General features: G+C 44.0%; 1 protein-coding gene across 1 annotated transcript; it reads right to left on the bottom strand.

Moving 5' to 3' along the window:
* Positions 1-5,744: 5,744 nt before the first annotated feature.
* PSMC2 (proteasome 26S subunit, ATPase 2) lies at positions 5,745-18,863 on the bottom strand. The gene is made up of 12 exons (XM_044983796.1): positions 18,661-18,863; positions 16,186-16,223; positions 15,459-15,540; positions 11,857-11,956; positions 10,913-11,044; positions 10,070-10,142; positions 9,865-9,960; positions 9,477-9,641; positions 8,105-8,192; positions 6,767-6,969; positions 6,124-6,220; positions 5,745-6,031 (listed from the first exon to the last, which is right to left on the bottom strand). Exons 1-12 carry the CDS (start codon positions 18,728-18,730, stop codon positions 5,874-5,876), a joined length of 1,302 nt encoding a protein of 433 aa, XP_044839731.1. The 5' UTR covers positions 18,731-18,863; the 3' UTR covers positions 5,745-5,873.
* Positions 18,864-23,704: the final 4,841 nt, after the last annotated feature.

The raw sequence follows: 23,704 nt of genomic DNA, 5'->3' as shown, positions 1-23,704 counted from the left end.
AAGTTTTGCAAAACCTAATATGTATACTTAAATCGATGAAAACTTGTTCAAATTTAAATATTCCCTGACACCAAGGGCAACCCTCCTAAGGCACAGATGTGCTTAAAGTGAAACTCCCTACTCTCTTTTCACTCTAATTTTAATTGCTGTAGCTGATAGAACCTGTCTTGACCCAGCTATAGTATTTTTTTTTTTTTTTAAGAGCTGGACTCAAGCATTGTTGAAACTCTTGCACAAAGTTCCTGTTTTAAGGCTAGCCAAGCTTTCAATTGTTCCTTAACTATAAAATGACTCTTCATATCGTTCCATCATAAGAAAGGTTCTGTGCTTTAGGGCAATACAAAGGACTTCCTCCTCTTCTCTGGAAGTACAATTAGGTCTGTATTTAGTTGGCTTTATATATGAGCTATGCTCCTCAGTGCAGAGGAGGAGTAGGTAAGTGCCGTGCCTCTGTTCCAGCTGGCAACACAGATGGGCAAAATTTGGCATCAGCAATGAAACCATGACTGGAAATTAAAAGGATTAAGTGAATGTACTAAATGTAGCTCGGGAGCATTTTTATTCCGGTGCCAGGGTAAATTTTGTAATTTTAATCTAGCTAAATCCTTTTGTATGAACATGCAGTATATATTTTTAGCCATACAGTTTCTTCAGTTAATGTCAAAATTGTCTGTCTTCAACATCCCAAATAAAGAGGGGTTCAATGACTTGATTTTCTTAATCCTGCAGCATTGCGTTCGGAGACAGATTCTTTTTGTGTATCAGCTACTGGCCATGGTTTTCAAAAGTGACTACTGGCTTTCTCTAACAGGGGTCCAGCTATCCATGGGCAGGAGCCCAAGCACTTTCTGAAGATCAATTGCCTTTAACAGGTGTCAGGTTGGGTGTTCAAATCTCTAATCATGTTGGAAAATCTGAACCAGAAATTTAAGAAGCTATAAAGCTTTTTTGGAAGGATGAGAGATTACAATAGGAACATAACCTAAACTCTTCTAAAACATCTGTCCCAAAGAATGGACTGAGAAAGTCATCTTTTTTTTAAAGTGAGTGATTACCACAGTGCTGATGTGCAATTGGGAAGGGGAGGGGAGAAGTGCCAGAGGGGTGGGGTGCCCTTTAGAGTCCTTGTAAAAGGATCCTCCTTGCTGACTCTACTAGCAAACCAAGAATGTTTTTAAAGAAAACTCCTCCAAGGGCCTTAGCAATTCATTTACATCCTCCTTGCATAAGTAACACTTACTTCAAATAGGCTTTGACAGTAGGGAAAGATCAGTTACAACTTTTCCCTGCATGTCACTATTTAAGCAAAGCCTATAGCTTTCCTGAAGAGGGAAACCTCCTGTGTGGAATAGGATTTGCTGTAATTGCTTGTGGAGAGCAGCTATGTGAGGATATGCCCTCCCTCACAGGAGCCCTGACTCCTTCCCACTCCATATCCCCAACCCCCACTTCTAGTCAACTTGCCTTTTGAGTGCTGGTTCAAGCAAGAAGGGACAAGGTAGGTGCAGGCCACAGCTTCACTTTTCTTCTAGTGCCAGAAAGTTCCTGAGCTGCCCTGCTTAAAGTCTCCATATATCTGCCAGAGCCTGGCTCTGAGGCAGTGTCCTGACACACCTAGGGGTAGGAGCAAGGGATAATGGTGGCTTTAGTTTCCCCAAGCCATGCATTCCTTAGAGTGAAGCTGCCTCTGCTAACACAGCAAGACCACGTGGATTCCTTGTTAAGGCTGTAGGTGAGTCCACTATCCAGTGTTGGAGTCAGTACATCACTTAAAAGCAGAAACCTAACCATGATTTTTATTCTTAGGCTTATGCCTCCTGCTGCCACCAAGATTAAATTGATAAACTGACAGACTTTAGCTGGAACTGACCATGATGATCATCAAAGTGGACCATGGGCTTTAGAGTTTTGCTACTTTGCTCTTATGCTTCTGTAGTGGGCTAGCAGTGGTCATTGGTTCTCAGGCAGCATCAAATCGTATTCCCTGCCAGCCCCTACAAAGCATAAATCAAGCAATTGCTGTTTGATGCTGTACTGAGACTGCTTGGCAGGAGACCATTGTTCCCTTCCACCAGCTTTTACACAGCAAGAGGGGAGAGATTTACAACAAAGTCCAGGGGAAGAGGGTTACTTAGGGCTTGGCTACACGAGAGTTGCAGCGCTGGTGGTGGGTTTACAGTGCTGCAACTTGCACACCATCCACACTTGCAAGGCACATACAGCGCTGCATCTCCCTGGCTGCAGCGCTGGCTGTACTCCTGCTCTGCCTCGGGTATAACTATTGCAGCGCTGGTGATGCAGCGCTGCTCCGCCAGTGTGGCCACCAAAAGCGTTGTAATTGGCCTCCAGCAGAATTTTCCCATAATGCTTTTAACTAAAGAACTCTTTGTTTTGTTATGATGCCTCTCTTTGTTTTGTTGTGAACTGGGGGCTCCTGGAGCTGCTTATCTAAAAAACAAACAGCTCCTGTTTGCTGTGAATGAGGCAGGCAGGGGGAATGAATGTCTACAGCTAGTGTTTGCTTTAGGAGAGAAATAGCACGAGGGGGAGCGGGGGAAAGGGAGTCCGTCGGAGCAGCTGCTTATCTGGTCTGCAGGCTGTTTGCATTTAAGAGTGAATGAGGGGTTGGGGAAATGGTCAGAATTTGCAAGGCAGGGAGCTGACAGTGTCTGCTCCAAAAATCCCCCCTCTCTCTCTCTTCTCCCCCCCTGCCATGCTCCCTGTCACACTCTACCCCACCCCCCTCTTTTGAAAAGCACGTTGCAGCCACTTGAATGCTGGGATAGCTGCCCATAATGCACCACTCCCAACACCATTGCAAATGTGGCCACACTGCAGTGCTGGTAGCTGTCAGTGTGGCCATACTCCAGCGCTTTCCCTACACAGCTGTACGAAGACAGCTGTAACTCCCAGCACTGCACATCTGCAAGTGTAGCCAAGCCCTCTGGAAAACAAACCAACCCTGCATTTTCTTTTATCTACATTTGCTCCTGGTGGGGGGCAGCTGCAGGGAGGCAGCAAGAGGCATTGTTATTGAAACCAACCCCATGTGAAAGCATCAGGATACCACTGCTTCTGCTCTACAGCAAGAATAATGAGGGAGGACTACAGTGTAGTGGGCAAGATTACTGCTGGAGAGCAAGGAAGAGGCTGTGCTGTTTTTTTTTAAACCAGCCTTTAGTCTAAAACTGGCAGGAACTAACTTCCCAGAACCAGAGTGTATGTTGGGTTAGTTTCATGGGAAAGAATGGACCCAGAAGACAAGATATTTAATTTTAGTAATTGGAACTGGAAGGGACCTTGAAAGGTCATTGAGTCCAGCCCTCAGCCTTCACTCACTAGCAGGACCAAGTACTGATTTTACCCCAGATCCTTAAGTGGCCCCCTCAAGGATTGAACTCACAACCCTGGGTTTAGCAGGCCAGTGCTCAAACCACTGAACTCTCTCTCCCCCCCTCATACTTTGTACAGTGATATGAGTTACCTTATCGCTGTACAACACTTTAGTGTTTTAAAAATACAGAGACCATGGTCTGCTAAATCCTCTGGCAAAAGCACCCTTTAAAAATGTTTAAACAGTTAATATTTCACATGCTTTAAGTACTTTTTCCTTTAACACTACCCCTGATTTGCTTCAGCTGCAATAGTCTTTAGGCGAATGGCCCTGTCTGACCCTCTTAGTGGCAATGAAGGATAACTTGCCTTTTTTTGTTGTTGTTTTTTTTTGGAGGGGGGGGAGGTTATTTACAGAAAGCTGGAGCTGTTGCTGTGGCACTGATGCTGCTTTCTTGTAGAGACACAAAAGAAGCAGCAGAACTAGAAAATGCAGCTTCTGGGGCTGAGGTTGACTCATTTGTAACCTCAGTGCTTGAGCAACACAAGCACAGCCCGTCTTATTAACCCCAAGCCCTGCCAAACTTGTACTATTGTCAGGCTACTTACTGTGCTGCTTTTAGCTGCCTCCTTGGTCACATGCTCACAAGCAGTGTTTCAAACATCTGGTTCTCAAACTCATTTGCTCATGCCACCCTTCTTTGTCTGTAGCAGTTTATGCCCCGCACCCTGACACAAGTACATATACTGGCCAAAAAATGCAACTTACTAAATATTAAAAACAGTAAGGCATTGATTCAGACAGAGCCATTTAAGCATATAGTGCTCTGGCTGCCAAGTTCTGAAGGCAGTGCCGCTGGCAGCAGCAGCAGCAGCAGAGAAGGGTGGCAGTACCATACCTTGCCACCCTTACTTCTCTGCTGCTGCTCTCTGCTCTGCCTTCTCTCACTCTCTCAGGATACATTTCATGCCTCCCATTTTGAGAATCCTGTTTCAAACTAGTCTTATTAGTTCAGCCAAGAGCTTAATAGAAGGTAAAAGGAGAGGGACAGGAAAGAAGAAATAAGGTGGGAAAGCAGCAGTGCACACAGTGTGTGACAGCAAGATCTCAAAGGTGTCCCAGCTTTAGGAGGTGGTGATGGCATTGGGTCCCTCACTTTGGTTAGGGCATCCCAGGAGGAGAGAGGCCCAGCAGTGTAACAGCAGATCCTTCAGAACATGACGCTCTCACTCCTCCTCGTCCACCTGTATCCGACAGTTATTGTTAACTTTAAGAATGCCAAAAGCGGGATGGGAAGACTAACCCCTCTCTTCATTTTGCCCACTGACTTTCAGTCCCACATTCCTTTTGTTTGCCAGGCATGATCTGTGTCCTTGAGTTATGGAAGGAGCCTTTTTGTTTGGACTAATTCTGTCCGTCACCATTTAGTACCTTTCCCATCAACATTTATGGTTAGAAGCTGACATTTTTTGAACCTTTACCCACCTTTCAACAACTGAGTTTAGTTTGCCTGCTATAGCCCAACAGCAGCATTCGGGGTTAGTAGTAAGCCCAGGCTGGGTACATGACATGCTTCCAGTACCCTTGAAGCAGCCTCTTCTACTGTATTGCTCCAAGCAGCCAGACTTTAGACTTTCCCTTTAAAAATACAGCTGCTAAGAAGGGGGAGGGGGGGAGCTCTCTGACCACGCTTTAGGCCTCAAAACTAGCTCCTTGGGGTATACTTAACTAGCCTACTCCTCACCTAAAAGCTGGGACACCGCTCTGCTTTGGGTTGCTGACACCAGCCCCTGCCTGCAACCAGGAACTGGAAGACAGGTGATGAGAAACAACAAAAATTAAGTTGTCAGTTTAGTTTGAGATAAAACTTGCTAAAATGTAAGCGCAATGAGAAAAAAAAATAGGAAGGAAAAGGTCAAAAGGTGTCTCCATAAAATTTTTTGAAAAAAATCTTAAAAGTTCTCTTTAGCACAATGCCACACAGTGCCGTACTTGAGAACTTAAAAGTAAACTAGAAACAGACTCCTTGATTTTCATTAGCCAAGCTAACACTGGCTAAACCAAGAACACAGACAAAAGTAAAGTTTCACTTTTAATAGTAATCTAGCACCACATTTTTATGTTACACCCGCCATGCTTCTTGGTTTGTTTTAAGTTGTGATGATAGGGATAGTGCCTTATTTTTGTGTACCATGCTTAGCATGCTGAGGACACCACCAGAAACTTGACAGTAAAAAATTTTTAAAAACAGTGGATTTGGTTTATATATTAAACTTAAAATCTAATTGGTTTTGCAGGGTTGTAACAATCCCTGACTGAATCTCAGAGTCTTGCATCATTTTCCACTACAGCACTGATTAATTAGTGTTGAACACACTTAAAAGAAAAATAACTACCTACCAGCCTGTCATTTGGAATTATATATTTTATTTCTAGACTCAGAACAAAATTAGAAAGCAAACACACCCTGAACAGTTACTCAGGCTTTTTGTTTAATAGCAAGATTAACAGGAACATATTTTCCTTTAATTTCAAGAAGTTAGTTGTAGGTCATGTATCTTGGCGTAGCACTGAATTTTGCATACGACTTAATGACTTTGTTCACAGCTTCTAAGAAGTCTTTCTCTGTAGCAATTTTTCGACGTGCTCTGATGGCAAACATGCCTGCCTCTGTGCAGACACTGCGAATTTCAGCACCTTTCAAAGAAGAGGACAGATGGATTTAACACCTGCACATTGCACACTTACACAACAAACAAACAGCGTACAAGTCATAGGATTCAACTTACCTGTGCTATTAGGACACAGTCGAGCCAACAACTCAAATCTTATGTCTCTTTCAACACTCATTGAACGAGCATGAATCTTGAATATATGAGTTCGTCCCTAAAAAAACAGAAATTAGAGGGTGAGAGAAAAGAATTGATGCAGGGAGCTAGGAAGTGAAGTGAAATGGAGTACTCAGCCTGTGGAACACCGCTTCAGTCTTGTTTCCTACTCCACCTACTGGTAGGAAACCATAATGCTATTTCTGAACTGGCCTATTTGAGTAATAGAAAGCAAAGAGTTTATGGCACACAGTAAAGATACTAATTAGAAGTGATCTGACAAGTCATCACAAAAGACCTCCTCTCTCCTTGTAATGCAAATCAAGAGAGGAGGGGGCTAGAACTTTCTAATCTACTTCCTGACTTGGTCCAACAGAGTCTCAATTTGTTGAGTTGGGAGTACGCTGCAAAGCACAGCTACTGTTCAGGGCTTTGCCTGCGGGGATGGACTCTCATGCTTTTTCTGCACATTTGAACTTCAAGTGTACAGCTCCTTGACAGGTGCTTGTATTCTCTCTCTCTAAACTGCAGCAGAATATTAAAGTCTGAAACAACTACTGCTTTGCTCTCTGTTAGCTTAGCATTGAAAACAAGCACTTCTAACCTCAAGATCAGGTAAGCTAAATTCAATCTTCCTGTCCAGTCTTCCAGGCCTCATCAGTGCTGGATCCAAAGTATCAGGTCTGTTTGTTGCCATCAGCACTTTAATATTGCCTCTTGGATCAAATCCATCCAGCTGGTTGATCAGCTCCAGCATAGTACGCTGCACTTCATTGTCTCCTCCAGCCCCATCATCAAAACGAGCACCTGCAGAGAGACGACCATTGCACATCAAGACGTAGAAAAGGCACTTTTCTAGTGAGGATAAATCCCATTGTCGTTACCAAGAAACAAATGAAGGATATGTTATATCAACAGTCACAGCTGTATATGAATGCATGACAATTACCAAAACCAAATGGTTTATCCCTTCTTATTTGGAATGCATCATCTTCAGCTAAGAGGAAGATAAGCAGGCAAAATATTTGTATCCCTTGTCTGAGGCCTGGTCTACACTGCGGGGGGGATCCATCTAAGTTATGCAACCTCAGCTACGTGAGTAGCTGAAGTCGACGTACTTAGATCATCTTATCGCGGTGTCTTCACTGCGGTAAGTCGACGGCTGACCCTTACTCATTGACTCCCCCCTGCGCGCCTCACCCTGGTGGAGTACCGGAGTCAACGGGAGAGTGCTCGGCGGTTGATTTATTGCATCTAGACTAGACACGATAAATCGACCCTCACTGGATCAATCACTGCCCATCGATCCAGCGGGTAATATAGACAAGCCCTGAGAGAGATGGGTATTGCTATCATCAGTGAGGAACACACCTACTTTTCTTAGGTTTACAAAATCCATATAACCGTCCCCAAAGCAAAATACATTGGCACCATTAAAGACCAGCTTTTGTGAACAGCCATTGAGCATGCAAATAAATGGGAAGAGATTTTATTGAGGAAAACAGATCTCAGTTTCAGAAGTGTGAAGAAATGTTAAGTTTACATTGTTTATTTTTTTTTGTTAAACATTTAAGAAAAATGTTTAAGAATTAAATTGTACAGCAACTTGCTTGTACCGTATTTGTAAGAGATCCTACCTTAAGTTTAGTCACTTTGTACTTTGATTATAGAAATAAATTACTTCTGTTCAGGATTAAATGTGTTCAGATTTTATTAACTATTTCTTAATAGTTCCCTCTGCAGTAAATATAGCTGAGCTGAGGTTAGAGTGACAGTTTTCCTAAGTTTTAATGATTTACAAAGCTGTGATTTATGGAATGCAAGTCCTGATAACGAGGAATTACAATGTGAAAAGAGAATTATAAAATCAAGGAATTGGCATGTAATATTTTTTAAAGTTCGCTATATAAAGAATAAAAGCCTATGCATGCTGCAAACATACCTCCAATGGCATCGATTTCATCAAAGAATATAAGACAAGCTTTCTTAGTTCTGGCCATTTCAAAGAGTTCACGAACCATTCGAGCTCCCTAATAAGAGGATAAGATTTTGTTACAGGCTGGCTCAAGTAAAGATTTTAAAGCAAACAGTGAAGCTTTCCAAGTGATAATTGGAGACTTATGATTATGAAACAACTCCTACTTTTTGATTTGCACATATTTGTACAGCTCTGGCAGGTTTGCGTGCCCCTCAGGATACTTTATCCTGGGCTCACACACAAGCACCAACACAGTTATTTCAGATTAATTTTTTTTTAAGTTCTTATGAGTTTAGTGCTCATGGAAGCTTCCAACCCAACTGCCTGTAAAATAAAGGTCGCTACTTTTGAACTTCAACCACCAGTAGTACAAGCTGCCAACAATAATTTTTCACTCTCATACAGCACTTTTCATCCACAGATCTCAATGTGCTTTGCAAAGGTGGTCAAGTATCATTATGCCAATTTTACAGATGGCTAAATGGAGGCACAGGAAAGTGAAATGATTTGCCCAAGGTCATCCAGCAGGCCAGTGGCAGAAGTAGAAACAGAACCCAGGTCCTTTCATGTCCCAGGCCAGTGTTCTATCTATTATGCCACATACAACTCAATCCTGAACTACAGAGACCACCTATGTGGGTGTGGCAAATAGTTCAAGTTTTATATCTACCCTCTCTTAGCTGCTACTACTAGATACTACTACGAGCCAGCTATCATGGTGGTTTTTGATATGGACATTGTCCTACTGACAATTGAACAGAGGTGATCATCTCTTTCATACAGGCTACTGACCAACTATCAAACGATCACTTTTGGCTTCCAACATGACCTAGGGGCAAAAGGCATCATATGCCATCACAAACCTCTCAGCTATCTGGTTCCCCTTGTACAGTCTACACAGTGGCATGCACCTACTTGATCCAGCGCTGCCATGAACTGGTGCAGAGTTTGAGAGTATGGAGCAACAACCTGGTTATATGTCAAGACCACACACACCACACACACACACACTTTAAGATTACTCCATTCACTAGAACTGTGTGAGTCACTTCTTGAGAAGCTTAATGATAATTCAGGGTGGGATTTTCAAACCATTCAGCACTGACCTAATGCCAATGAATGCTTTTAAAAATTTCAGATGTAGAGTAACCAAGATTTTAAGATTTAATTCTTTTAGGGTTGTCAGACTATTACCTGCAATTATATGCTTTGTAGTTTTTATGCCTCCTTGAGTCTACGAAACTTAGTTTATTTAGTTGCAATGTCTATTAAAATGCTTGGCCTCCACCACTTGGAGTTTGCAGTTTGCCACCTTTTACATAATATTTGGTATTACCTCTCCTACATATTTCTGCACCAATTCAGATCCAATCACTCTGATGAAGCAGGCATCAGTCCTGTTAGCAACAGCACGGGCACAGAGGGTTTTGCCTGTACCAGGTGGCCCAAAGAGAAGTACTCCTTTGGGGGGCTCAATCCCAAGGTTAACAAACCTCTCAGGCTGCGAAGGGAAGAAACAGGAGATTAGAATCTTTATTTGAAGATTGGTGATAAATCAGCTTTGCTAATGAAATAAAAAATAAGCTAGTCCATTTTCACTGAAAAGCTACTTTTAGCTTTGCTGGGGTGTTTCCGTTCAGACATCTCAGTACTTGGAAAGGCATGACAAGTCATATGAAGAAAATGTTATCAAAACATTGAGTCACAATCTATGAGTTACTTACATGAAGCAGAGGGGTTTCAACCACCTCTCTCAGCTTTTCAATCTGTTCTTTGCAACCACCAACATCGCTGTAAGTGACATCAGGTTTTTCCTCTACCTGCATAACAAACAGATAAGTGCACATTTGAACAACTTGCTACAACTTGCAATAGCAGAATTCAGCCAGAGAAGTTTGAAAAAGCATAATAAGCAAAGGGAGTTCTCACCTGCATCATAGTAACCGTTGGGTCAATCTTTGGAGGCAAGGGGATATGGATCTGATACTTGTTTCTGTCCACACTGATGGGAAGGTGTAAGAAGAGCATTATTTTCATTTTAATACTCCTCACGCTAACACAACTGAACTGTAATTTAAAGAAAAACCCTCTGTAACGTGAAGGGGTACAATCCTGCTAGTTCTCTTTTCTCCAGCATCAGCCTGAGCCCATCCCTAAGAAATTGAGAATTCCCATGGAAAGGAATTCCAGTCTGTTTTGAAAAAGTAGAAACAGCACTTTGGACATCTGGAAACATTTCCAAGACCCCTGAGTTGCCCAGAGCCACAGCAGTCCACCAGGCGGGCAGCTGGGAAGCCTAGGCATCCATGGCTTCCAGGCTGCTGAGAAGTCACAAGCCTGGAACCCCAGGTACCAAGAAGCCGCAAGCCTGGAGTTCTCTGCTCTCTATCAGCCTGCTGAAGTGCTTGGAGCCTGAAAGCCCGGGCTGCCAAGGAGGTGGGCAGGCAAGCTGGCAGGAAACCAACAGTTTTGAAACCTGCCTGTCAGGCAAGGTTCCATCTGAACCCTGCCTGGTTTCAGTCAGAATTTCATCCTGCAGAATATTTCAATTTTGACAAATCAGCATTTTCCAATGGAAAACATCAGAAAGTTTCCCACTAACTCTGCTACTGTGTATATAATTACATTTCAGTGATACCAGATGACACTCAACCAGTGAATATGACTGACTGCATAACACTAAACTGTGAGACTAAATCATTACATCTTAAAGGAAAGGAAGCTTCTGTCTATTGTTACACTTACTGGTCTTAGAAGTCCGTCTTTACTTACCCAACTCTCATCCCCTCTTCAATGTCAGTAGGTGCTACCTGATCACTGAGGTCCACCACAAATTTGGCAAATTGTTTGACATTGATAATGTACTTGGGATCCTCGGAATCTGCATTGATTATCTTTGTACACCTAGCAGAAAAGACAGTTAACTAATGCAGGCCATGAGTTAGACAAATGAAGCTTCTTGTTACTTCCACAAGCATCAAACAATCAATTATTAAAGATGCTTGGTTTGTACTCTTAAGTGCCTTTATGAAATCATACAGCTAAGGCTACGATTTTGTCATGGATATTTTTAGTAAAAGTCACAGACAGGTCACAAAAATGCACAGAAGCGTGACCTGTCCCTGACTTTTAGTAAAAAATGTTCATGACAAAACAGGAAAGGAGAAGGGCCCAAGCACCCTACCCTGCTGTGGGGCTGGGAGCTGTGGCCCCTGCTCAGTGGCAAGGAGCTGCGGGCGTCCCCAGCATCCACAGGGTCTAGGGAGCTGCCGGGAGATCTTCCCCCCCACCGCCGCCCACACAGGACTGGGGAGCTGCCGGGGGATTCCCCCCCGCAGCCACCACGGTAGGTAGGGGTACCCTGTAGCTCCCAGCGGCTGCAGGCTGAAGTCACGGATTCCGTAACTTCCGCAACCTCTGTGACCAAATTGTAGCCTTACATATAGCTGGTATGTTTGTGATTTTATTGTTGTAGTGCTGTAACTCATAATCCTATCACTATTCCAACTATGGCATATTTCTCATATTTCATAAAGGTTAACATGTGAGCATTTAGATACCACAGTGAGTGGCTCCTTAGAAATACATAAGAATCAATTTAAGTTTTTACCAGGTGTCATGTGGGAAGAAGACAGGTGCTGCAAATAGAATTATAAATGCTATGTATTTTATAATACCACATAGCTCATATGACAGGATCCACAGAACATACATACCTGGCTACCTGTAGTGGCTGCTCACTTTGCAGAGTTTGCTTATCTGCAGCCAGATCCCAGAGGGCAGGAGGGGCCAGGCCTGTGTCTGACTCCTTGATCCCTACATAGAAAATAGCACAGTTAGAAGGAAAAGCCAGTTCACTGATCACATCAATGATATTTCACACTCGGTGTTCGACAATAATTACCCACCAGTCACATCAGAGAAAAGGGCATATGCTGAGAGGAAGCTTTTACAAGTACTTTAAATGTGACCTGCAAAGGGAAAACTGTGGGATTTATGCCAGTTTATTTCATGATGTTCCAGAAACAGTCTAAAAAGCTCTCTCTCCCCCCCACCCTTATATTATTATTATTATTTTTTAGAAACTCAGGTCTTGTCTACCTTGTTCTTGCTTAGCAGACTTTATGGACAACTAGAGAACTAGTAGGGTGACAGTAAACATACCAGTGAAGTTAATCATGATTTAGAGGGAAAGTTATTTTTGTTCAAATTATTGTAAAACATTATAATTCAAGTATCTTGTAAGTAAGTACTTGGAAGAAGAAACATTTTTAAGATTCAACACTCAGCCTGTCAAGTCAGAACTGAGAGCTCACAAACACACATCTGAGCCCACCGCCACGTCCCACAAAAACAGGGAACACAAAAGTCAATATTCCCTGTATTTTTAATGTTTGAAGGGGGAGGGGGGTTGTGACTTTTCTGGCTTCTCTACACATCATAAAGCAGCAGAAGAGGGCATAAATCCAGATTTTCCACCTGTCCTTTGCAGATCACCTTTAAGAGTCTTAAAGCCAACTCTGGAGCTTAGATACGAAGTATATATGAAACACAAGCACAGTATCCAGTTTTACAGGTGATGAACATTCGATCAAGAAATCAGAACGAGGCCCTTAACACGTAAGAGATCCATGACACAGAATATTAGTTTTTGCTTCATGGAAGATGTGACATAATGAAAGAATAACACAGTGAACTTACAGTTATAATGCACATACATTCAGAGAGTTTAAGGCCAGAAGGGACCACTAAAGGCTGACCTCCTGTATATCATAGGCCATTAACACTGCCCAGCACCTGCACACTAAACCAACAGCCAAAATTAAACTAATGCCTTGCAGCCCACAGGAGACTGGACTATCCTGTGCCAAAGGCAGAAATTAGGAAGGTCCGAGATGTACCAGTGCCTGAGCCCTTGCAATGGCAGAGAAATGATTACATGAGATATACCCAAATAATCCCAGCAATTGACCTGCACCAACACGCTGCAGACAAAGGAGAAAAACACCTATGGTCACTGACAATCTGACTTGAGGAAAATTCCTTCCTGACACCACACTTGGCCATCAATAGGACCCTGAGCATGTGAGCAAGAACCAGCCAGCCAAGCACCTGAGAGAGAGAATGGTTGGTGCCACCTCCGAGCCCCTTGCCCACCCCATTCAATGTCTCATCTCCAGCTGGAGCCATCCCAACCTTCACAGAACACATTGGAGAGGGAGGTGGATTTTCTTCCTGACCTCTTCTGCCTGTAATTGCCTGAAACCCTGAAGCACAAATTTTAGGACTGGAAGTGAGCCCCAGGGATGTTGAGCCTTACCTGCTACTATCACAACCAACCTTGTCATACAACTGCACTCATAAATTTGTCCAGATGTCTCTTAAAACGAGTTAAGTTGTTTGCCCCCACACCTCCTCTTAGGAGGCTGTTCCAGAACCTTACCCCTCTGATGGTCAGAAACCTTCTAATTTCCAGCCTGAATTTGCTCATGGCCAGTTTATAGCCATTTGTTCTTCTAGCTCTCCATCCTTCCTGGTATTTACCCCTAATGCATTTATAGAGAAAAATCTTACCCCACTCAGCCTTCTTTTTGTGAGACTACACAAGCCAAGCTCTTCTAGTCTCCTCTCATAACGCAGGCCCTCCATTCCCCAATCATCCTAGTAGCTATTCTCTGCACCTGTTCCAGTTTAAATTCATCTTCCGTGAACATAGGTGACCAATATTGTACACATCATTCCAAATGAAGTCTTACCATGGCCTTCTATCATGGCATTAATATTGCTCTCTCTCCTGGAAATGCCTTGCCTAATCACACTTCTTAGGATCGCATTTGCCTTTTTCACAGCTGCATCACATTGGTGGCTCATAGTCATCCTGTGATTAACCCACACACCCAGGTCTCCCTCCTCTTCTGTCACTTCCTACTGATGAGTAGAGCCCTGCCAATCCGCGGATACCTGCGGACCATTTTTGTGGATGGTGGATTGGATGCAGATATAACCGCACAGGGCTCTACTCACCAGCAGCACCTGGACCACGGCGTCCTGACTGAGGTCATTACTAAAAGTATTAAATAAGATTGGTCCCAAGACCGATCCCTGAGGAACTCCACTAGTAACAACTCCAGTTCAGTAATTCACCTTTCAACACAACCTGCGGCCTACTCCCAACTAGCCAATTCCTTATCCACCTTACAATATTGTACTGATCCCCTCTTCCCTCATTTAACTAATAATTTCCTATGTGGTGCTGTGTCAAATGCACTTCCCTTATCTAAAAAAAATCAGTTATTTTCTCAAAGAAGGAAATCAGTTTAGTCTGGCATGAGCTACCTTTGGTAAAACCATGTTGCATTATCTCCTCTTTACCAATTACCTCTATGAATTTAATTATTCTTTCCTTCATGATTTGTTCTAAAACTTTGAATACCACTGAGGTCAGATTAACAGGTCTGTATTTCCCAGATCACTTTTTTCCCCCTTTCTTAAATACATGTATGGTGTTGATTATACTCCAGTATTATCCTCGCATAGATAGATTTATTAAAAATTCTTGCTACTGGAAAGCAGTAACGTGTGCCAATTCTTTCAGTATTCTGAGATGGAAACTGTCTGCTCTTCCCACATTGAGCACATTAAACTCTTTACATTCTTCTTCCACCTCTATGTGAACATTTCCATTTCTAGACACTCATTTCCATCAGCCATATTGCCTTCATGCACATTTCAATAACAATGCTAATATGAAAACCGAGGCAAAGTATTCATTTAGTTTTTGGGACATACATAGATTATCTTTAATCTCCTATCCCACAGTGCATAGTGGCCCAATCTCATCCTTCCTTATACTTTTTATTTATATAACTAAAAAAACCTCCTCTTATTTATTTTTAATTTCCTTGGCAAAAACTAATTCAGCTTGGCTTTTAGCAATTCTCACGTTACTCCTGCATTTACTAGCCTCCAGGATGTAGCTTTCTTTGCTAATCAACTCCTTTTTCTATTCCCTATAGGCTCTCTGCTGACTCCTAATAACCTTTTGATATGGTTATTAATCCAGCTGGGTCTGGAACCTTTCCATACAAGTTTCTTTTCCCCTTTCTTGGGATGCAAATTTTAGATAGTTTTTGTTTAGCTGATTTGAAGAAACTCCAAGCTTCTTCCGCATTTAAGTCCTTGAGCTATTCAGTCCAGTGACTTCTTTAACCCTCTCCCTTAGTTTCCCAAAGTCTGCTCTTTTGAAATCAAATATCACAGTTGTCTACCTGGTTTTGATTAACTTTCTATTAAATTTTACTTTAAGAAAAGCACATACCAGTGAGCTCATTAATTTTCTTAAGTAGCTGCTGAATATCATCTTCTACCTGTTTAATCTGCCTTGAGTACGTGCTCTGGCCCTAGAACAGAAGAATAATTGTGTGCACTTCAGTAACTTAAGAAAAACATGTACACATATTTATGCATGCTAGACAGTTACTAACTTCTGTTGAGATGGTCAATATAGTTATTTGTTAACCTCAGAGATTAACTTGACCTTGATATGTAGTTTTTTAAGTCAGTATTGGCTTGAAAACCAGTCCTGATATTAAAACACAGACTCAAATGTCCATTGTTACAAACAGGAACCAAAATAGACGTAAATTATATTAATAATTTATTCTCAAATTCAGGCCCATTTCATTTACACTAAGGCACATAAAATTCTCTAGAAGTGTAAAGGGTAAATGAAATTCAGGCCATTGATAGTCAGATATTTTAAAACAGAAATACAAGAAATTGCAAACATAAGTTATTTGGTCAGTTTCTTCACAAACGAGTAATATTTAAATCTGTAGGGGGTTTGTTGTTTTTGGGGTGGGGAGAGAATGCTTTAGGAGAGAGAGGTTGTAGAGATGGAGTACATTTTAAAGAGGAACAGGGAAACAGATTTTCTGGTTATTTCCAAATAAGATCAGTTTGGAAGATACTGTTTTGCCTTGATTTGGTTAGTTAATTAGATTTTCATGTTTTTCTTTACCATTCTAGTTATGTAGGATACTTACATAGGTTTTCAGCAAGGCAATATCCCCTTCATCCAATGCTGAAACAAGATACACAACAATTAGCTTTCAGTTGTAAGAACAAAATTAAATGTGTCTAGATTTTGTTTCTAAAGATGTGAATTCAGACACCCACAGAAGCCCTATGATATGGGGGGAGAGGGTTGGTGTTTTTTTGGTTTTTTTAAACACAAAACCAGAGTACCATGCAATAAAGCCAGATGCTCATGACAAGCAAGAATTAGACAAGTTCTCCAGCTACTTGCAGGGATGAAGTAGTGCTGCACTGTTATTTAACACGCACCCACACTAAGCCAGGCATCTCAATGACCAACATGAAAGCAGTCTGTCCAAAAGAGCTTATGAGCTAAAGAGTCTATATATAAACAAGGGACTGGAGAAAAGGAAATAACAAATAAGCAAAGTGATCAAGTTCTGCTTCCTGACAGTCTCAACAATTGTCCAAAATCCAGATGTCATTTGTTCTGATACTAACCTCTCATAGATACTTGTACAACTGTACATAACTAAATGCATACCTGCACACCAAGCATACCACTGCATACTAGCATCCTGATTACCAGCCAAACACTGCATTTCGGTGGTGGGAAGAACAGGACCCTATTTCAAAATCTAAGACACACTTGTGCTGAAGTTACCAACAAATAAGAGTAGGAGTCATTACATCAATCCAATAATTTGATTGTAAGAGGGCAGGACGTGACACACAGGTTTTGCAGGTGACGTACAGAGGTCCCCGTTTATTCAGTGCTTGACAGCAAGGGAGACGGTGTTGGCACGTGAGCACAGCCACAAATATGTTTGCTACACGACACTCACATTTCTGAGCGATCCTCACTGCAGACAGCACTGGGGGCTGATGTTTACTCATATAGTGCTTTTTCCATCAGTAGATCTCCAAGTGCTTCACAATTTTTAATGTAACAAGGAGTCCGGGGCAGCTTATGCCCAAATAAATCTGTTAGTCTTTAAGGTGCCACCAGACTCCTTGTTTTTGTGGATACAGACTATCACAGCTGCTCCGTGATACTTGACACCTTTAATGTAGTTAACCTCCCAATACCCCTGGGAGGTAGGGAAGTGCTATTACCCCTGTTTTATGGAGGCCTAGACCCATTAAGGGTGAGGTCTACAAAGGTACTTAGGTGCCTAAACCCTATACTTCAGCACCTAAGTCCCAGTTTTGGTTCTACTGTGATCCAAGGAACTCCCACCAAATCCTGTATGCGCCTAAGCTTCAGAGCAAATCACAAACGGGGGGAATGAGAGGTATTTGGCCTTATCTTGCATGTGGGACCCAATCCACCAAGAGACTGCTGAGTACACATACTGTATCAGGTCCCACTCAAAATCTGCCTTGAGGTGGTGATAGTGCTGCACCCACCTTATCAATACATAGATAAATCATTATACAGTCACTGGGTTAGAGTCCAGTGGTTAGGGCACCCACACAAGAAATGGGAATTCTAGGGTTGAGCCCCCCCCGTACCAATGCCTCTATCCACACTGAAACTCCTTCAACTGGAGAGACTGACGGAGCCGCACATGAGAATATCCAGTAGCTCAGCAGTTAGCGCACCCACCACAAAGATAAGTTTGAACAGGGGTATCCCACCGTTCAGGAAAGTGGTGATATTGGGCTAAAAGTTATGGGGTGCACACAACCCCCTGCTCCCTGTCTTGTGGAAGGAGACAGACCCCTAACTCATTGCTGGGTCCACTTTGCTAAGACTTCCCTCCAGCCTGGGCTTAAGCACCTATATTTAAGTGTGGTGGGGTTTAGGTTATGCTCTCTGGTCAGTGTCTCCCATTGACTTGGGCAGCAATCTGCCTAGCACGGCGAGTGTGTGGCTTGCATTTCTCTCCCCCTGCTCCTTGTATAAGGAGAGGAGGACCCAAACTCAGGCTTTGTAGAGTTCAGTGATTTTCTCGGCACTGTGATGCCCAACTCCCTTTGAAGATCGCAGCCTCGAGGGTACGTCGACCCGGGGATAGAAGCCCTGCGGCACAGATCAGCTGACCCGGGCTCCCAGGGCTCAAGCGGGTCTAAACATTTCTGGGTAGACGGTCGGGCTCACACGCCGCCTTTTCTCAGCCCCGGAGCCCGAGTCAGCTGACCCGGGCCAGCCGCAGCGCAGACGTCCCCGAGAGACCTGCCCCGGGTCGCTGCCAAGCCCCCCGGGCGCACGGGGGAGGCTGGGCAGCTCCTGGCCCTACACAAGCCGAGTGGGACCCGGAGTCCCGGGCGCTTCCTGCGCGAGCCGAAGGACGTCACAGGCTCGCTCTGCGGCTCGGCTCCCTGCCCGGCTCGCCGGGCCCGAGAGGCGGCCAGGCGCGGCCAGGCAGATCGAGGCCCCGCGCGGCTGCGGGTGTCTCCGGCGCGGCGAAGCCCAGAGGGGAGCGGGGCCCGGGCAGGATACAGGCCCCGGACGCCCCGCGGCCCGGGCGGCCCCTCACCGCGGATGGGTTTATCCTCCTTCTCCTCCTCCTTGGTTTTGCGCTGATCGGCGCCCAGATAGTCCGGCATCCCGGCGGCCGCACGGAGCCCTTCGAGCGTCGCCTCCCGGTCCCGACACACTGCGCAGGCGCCGCCCCGCCCCCGGATGCATTACACAGCACCTCACCCAGCTTCCGCTCCGGCCGGGCTGACCTGGGGGCGAAGGCCGCTTCCGCTTCCGCTTCCGCCACGCCCTGGAAAGCAGCCCTGCGGGGGACAGTATTCGGGGCCACCGGCCGGAAGACGGAAGCTGGCCTTGTGCAAGCGGGTTCTGTTCCCCCAGCATCGCTTCCGGTTGGGAGGGAGTGGTGCTGCAGGGCTTTCTTCCCCCGCCCTCGAGTGCCAGCCGGTGGGGTTCCTGCGTCTGCGTGTCCACGCCACGGAGGAGGCAGCGCGTCAGTCCGCCTGCCCGCCTCGTGCCCTGGTCCCAGCCACCGGCCCCTCAGGGGAAGCAGGGCGGCAGGCAAACAAGGCGCCAGCATTATTCCTGCACCGGGCCCCTGGTGTGCAGCTCCCGGTGCGGCCCCTCAGCCTCAGGGACCCCGGCCGGAGCTTGGCTTAAAAACCATGAGCGTTTTCAAAATGCACATTGAGATTTTTTCCTTTGCCTTCTGCTCTGAGCACTCGGGGGCAGGGAGCATTTGCCTTTTCAAGTGCCACCCCCCTGCGCCACTGGACATCAGAATTTTTATTTATTGGTAGGGAAAGCTGAGATTCTCCTGTAATCACTTGACTCCAGGAGCTGGGTCTTTAAACACAACACCAAATATTGTAAGATGCGGTAGTGGGCAATGCTGAATATGCTCTGATTCAGTCTCCCACCAATTCCAGCTTCAACTGTTTCCTACTTGACAAAGATGTTTTTGAATTCTGCATCTAGAAGGTTTTCAGCCCTGAAACGTGCATTGGTCACACACACAATCCCCACAGTTTGTGTCACAAGCAGCACAGCATTATTATGTTATGAGAATGCTGGGTGCAAAACTGACCCATTAACTTCAGTGGGGTTAGGCTATCACCCACTATGAATCTTTAGGAAATTTGTGGGGCTACCACATGTAACTACAGCTGTTGAGGGTCCTCAAACTGCACGGAGACAGCATTTGGTGAAAATGGTTTGCTTAAAGGAGAACTAGCACAGTCTTTAAAAAGGTCCATAAGTACATGTAAGATTGCCACACTACAGCAATGGTATTTGTCCAAAATATGCCTTGTAAGTTATCATTTGAAAACCTAATAACAGACTGTCAATAACACCAATGTGATATGTATGTGACAATTCTGTGTGTGGAATTATGGATTCTCGTGGATGTCATGCTTTAAAATCTGTGACTAAAAGGTGTTTAAACCACATATATCAGAGAGAGTTGATAGAGAAGTTTTCTCAAGGCAATGGAAAGAGGCCATCACCTCAAATCAGGTGTGGCTAAATTCAATGGGCTATTAACTTGTATGTGAGGTTGCAGGAAGAAAATATTGACATTGTAAAATTGCAGCAGGAAGCAGATCATTGTAACACACCATAATCAAGATGCAGTTGGTCTCCCTACAAAGAGACAGGAGACAGAACCCCAGGGGATCAATTTAACCTCTGAAACAATGGCAGACCTTGAAATATAAGGACATACAGGTCATCCGAGGAGATAAGGAAAACCAGTGCTCTGGACTCAGTAGGGATCCTGGCTAGAGTTGGGCCAGCTATTGCTGGGAAAGCAAGACTGGTGAGGAAACTACATTGACCAAAGACTAGCTTGTAAAGTTAGGTCTTAGCCATTAGAAAGTGTGTTTTTACTTTTTGTTTGTTACCATTTGTCTTTATTCCTTATAGTTGGTATCACTTAACCTATGTCCTTTTGTTATAAACCAGTACAGCAGTGTGTTTGAAAGAAAGGGTACTTTTCCCCCAGTTAAGTTAGTAAGCTGTAATGTACTGACTCTTTAAAAGAGTAGCAAAATTAGTATCTGCTGTGCTGTGAACAGACACAGTGATAGGGGCTGTGCATTGAAGAGAAACATCTTTAAGGAGTTTGGGAGTTGGAGTTCACTAATTGTTACCTGCTAGGCAATATTTGGGCTGGGAGAGCCTTGAGGAGTTTGCTGGTGAGGTAGACAGACGGGTGGCGGGGAGCTGACTCAGTCTAATTGGCTGTTTCAAAAGAATGTGCATTCAAAGCCTGTTGGGTGCCAATCTTCCTGCTTCCTAATGTGAAACAAGTACTAGATAAAATAAAGGAGAATTGTGAAATAGAGCACGTTACTGAGCTGGCAGATAGTATGCCCTGTTATGGAAAAAAATGGGGGCAGATAGCAACTTAGCACTGAGCTGCCTTCACAGTGACCTCTGTTCTGTTCACTATTTTTCCACTCCAAATTAATTCCTACAGGCCCTTTCAAAAATGGGCTACGGTAGCCTACAGATTTATGCATAGTCTAAGGGCTTGTCTACGCTGCGACATTGTTGACAAAACTAAAAGGTTCCCCGAGAAAGACAAAAGTTTTGCCGACGCAAGCAGCAGTGTGAACGCCGCTTTATTGGCAGGAGCGCTCTCCTGCTGACAAAGCTAATGCCACTCACAGGGCTGGAAGTATTTTGTCAGCAAAAGTGCAGACAAAATACTGACAGAGTGTTTACACACGCTGACTTTTAGCGACACGCCTGAGTCGACGCAGCCTTATCCCTAAAAGCTGCATAGCGTAGACAAGCCCCAACAGAGATTTGGGACCTGAGTTCACTTAGGCTTTGTTGTTACCAGATTTTGTTAGAGGCTAGAGTTAAGGTTTCTCTGCTGGTGGTTGAGAATCTTCCTGCTGAATGCTGTGTTACAGTTAGCTTCAATTTTATGCAACTTTAGCTTGTGACTGCAGTGTTTTAGTATTTGTGGGGGTTTGAGGGCTTTTTTTAAAAAAATACATGTTTCATGATGTTTTATAAACAATTTTTACTAGCTTGACAAAGTATTTTGTGTAATGGAATGCTAAACTATATTATGATCAACCACTAGATGGCCCCATGTGTAACATACCTTATTTTAAAAAAAACAACATGGAGTACTTGTGGCACCTTAGAGACTAACAAATTTATTTGGGCATAAGCTTTCGTGGGCTAAAATCCACTTCATCAGGTGCATGGAGTGGAAAATACAGTAGGAAAATATATATACACAGTACATTAAAAGATGGGAGTTGCCTTACCAAGTGGGGGGTCAGTTTTAACGAGACAATTCAATTAAAGTGGGCTATTATCAACAGGAGGAAAAATCACTTTTGTAGTGGTAATCAGGGTGGCCCATTTCAAACAGTTGACAAGAAGGTGCGAGTAACAGTAGGGGAAATTAGCATGGGGAAATTAGTTTTTAGTTTTTGTAGTGACCCATCCACTCCCAGTCTTTATTCAGGCCTAATTTGATGGTGTCCAGTTTGCAAATTAATTCCAGTTCTGCAGTTTCTCATTGGAGTCTGTTTTTGAACTTTTTTTTTTTTTTTTTTTTTAGGAATTGCCACTTTTAAGTCTGTTGTTGAGTGTCCAGGGAGGTTGAAGTGTTCTCTGACTGTTTTTTCAATGTTATAATTTTTGACATCTGATTTGTGTCCATTTATTCTTTTGCGTAGAGACTGTCCGGTTTGGCCAATGTACATGGCAGAGGGGCATTGCTGGCACATATCACACTGGTAGATGTGTAGGTGAATGACCCCCTGATGGTGTGGCTGATGTGGTTAGGTCCTATGATGGTGTCCCTTGAATAGATATGTGGACAGAGTTGGCAACAGGGTTTGTTGCAAGGGTAGGTTTCTGGGTTAGTGTTTTTGTTGTGTAGTGTGTAGTTGCTGGTGAGTATTTGCTTCAGTTCGGGGGGCTGTCTGTAAGTGAGGACAGGCCTGTCTTCCAAAGTCTGTGAGAGTGAGGGATCGTCCTTCAGGATAGGTTGTAGATCCTTGATGATGTGCTGGAGAGGTTTTAGTTGGGGGCTGAAGGTGACGGGTAGTGGCGTTCTGTTACTTTCTTTGTGGGGCCTGTCCTGTAGTAGGTGACTTCTGGGTACCCTTCTGGCTCTGTCAATCTGTTTCTTCACTTCAGCAGGTGGCTATTGTAGTTTTAAGAATGCTTGATAGAGATCTTGTAGGTGTTTGTCTCTGAAAGCCACCAGTAATGTCTGGTGCTCTGCATGGGAGTTAAGTGCAGTGGCTGTGTTTGGTACACTGACTTGCAGTGCTTGTTGCTTTTCTGGGCTAAGGTACATTTTGCTTTATGCACTAATAAAGAATGTTTTCAAAGTAAAAAACTCCATTTATTGAAAAGAAAATCCATTTACTGAAGAAAAAAAACCCAAAGTAACACAGAAATACCAAAAGGGCAAGGGGGTAGGGTGGGGAACGGTTCACTCATAGTATGTGCTGATTTCATACTCGTGAATCCTGTCTGGAGTGCTGTGCTGCACTTCAGGATGGCTATAACGTATGTTGAGGGGGGTTGAGTACAGTGGATAAGAGTCGTAGTTTTCGTGGGTAGTGAAGCTACGGATATAGGAGGCAGCTGGGGGCAGTAAGAACCCGGATGTTGGGGAAAGTGGGTTGGAAGGGACATAGGGGCACAAGGGGAAGAGTTTTGGGACAAAGGCTGCAGGTAGTGTTCTGCCTGCATGGTGACGAGCGCCTGGATAGAGTCCGCTTGGTGCTCCATTATGCTAAACAGCCGTTCCATGCTTTGCCGCCGGTGCGTCGTGTTTTCCTGGAGGATCCTCCTTTCGCTCTCCCTCCCCTTCTGTGCCTTTCAATTCTTGTTTACAGACTACGGCATGACTTCATGCAGCATGTCGTCTTTGCTTTTACGCGGCCTCTTCCTGAGTCTTCTCAGTCTGTCGGCTGGTGATAAGAATGACGGCTGCGATCTCAAGGTTGCACCTATACAGGAAAAATGCAACACTTAACAGATGCAGCATTGTACACACCAGATAGCAGAGGTGTAGCGAGCGCCCTCCGTACCCTCCAACCGGAGGGGGCCCCGCA

The sequence above is a fragment of the Mauremys mutica genome, chromosome 1 (assembly GCF_020497125.1).
Source record: "Mauremys mutica isolate MM-2020 ecotype Southern chromosome 1, ASM2049712v1, whole genome shotgun sequence".
NCBI classification, from domain to species: Eukaryota; Metazoa; Chordata; order Testudines; family Geoemydidae; genus Mauremys; species Mauremys mutica.
Note: the sequence above shows the minus strand (reverse complement) of the source record. Positions and strands in the feature narration are given on the sequence as shown.

Excerpts from the sequence above, each read along its gene's own strand:
- PSMC2 (XM_044983796.1), bottom strand. The coding sequence starts at position 18,730 with ATGCCGGACTATCTGGGCGCCGATCAGCGCAAAACCAAGGAGGAGGAG. Across the intron at positions 10,143-10,912 it reads GAAGAGGGGATGAGAGTTGG|TGTGGACAGAAACAAGTATC; the intron begins GTAAGTAAAGAC and ends CCTTCCCATCAG. Across the intron at positions 9,961-10,069 it reads CAACGGTTACTATGATGCAG|GTAGAGGAAAAACCTGATGT; the intron begins GTGAGAACTCCC and ends TTTGTTATGCAG.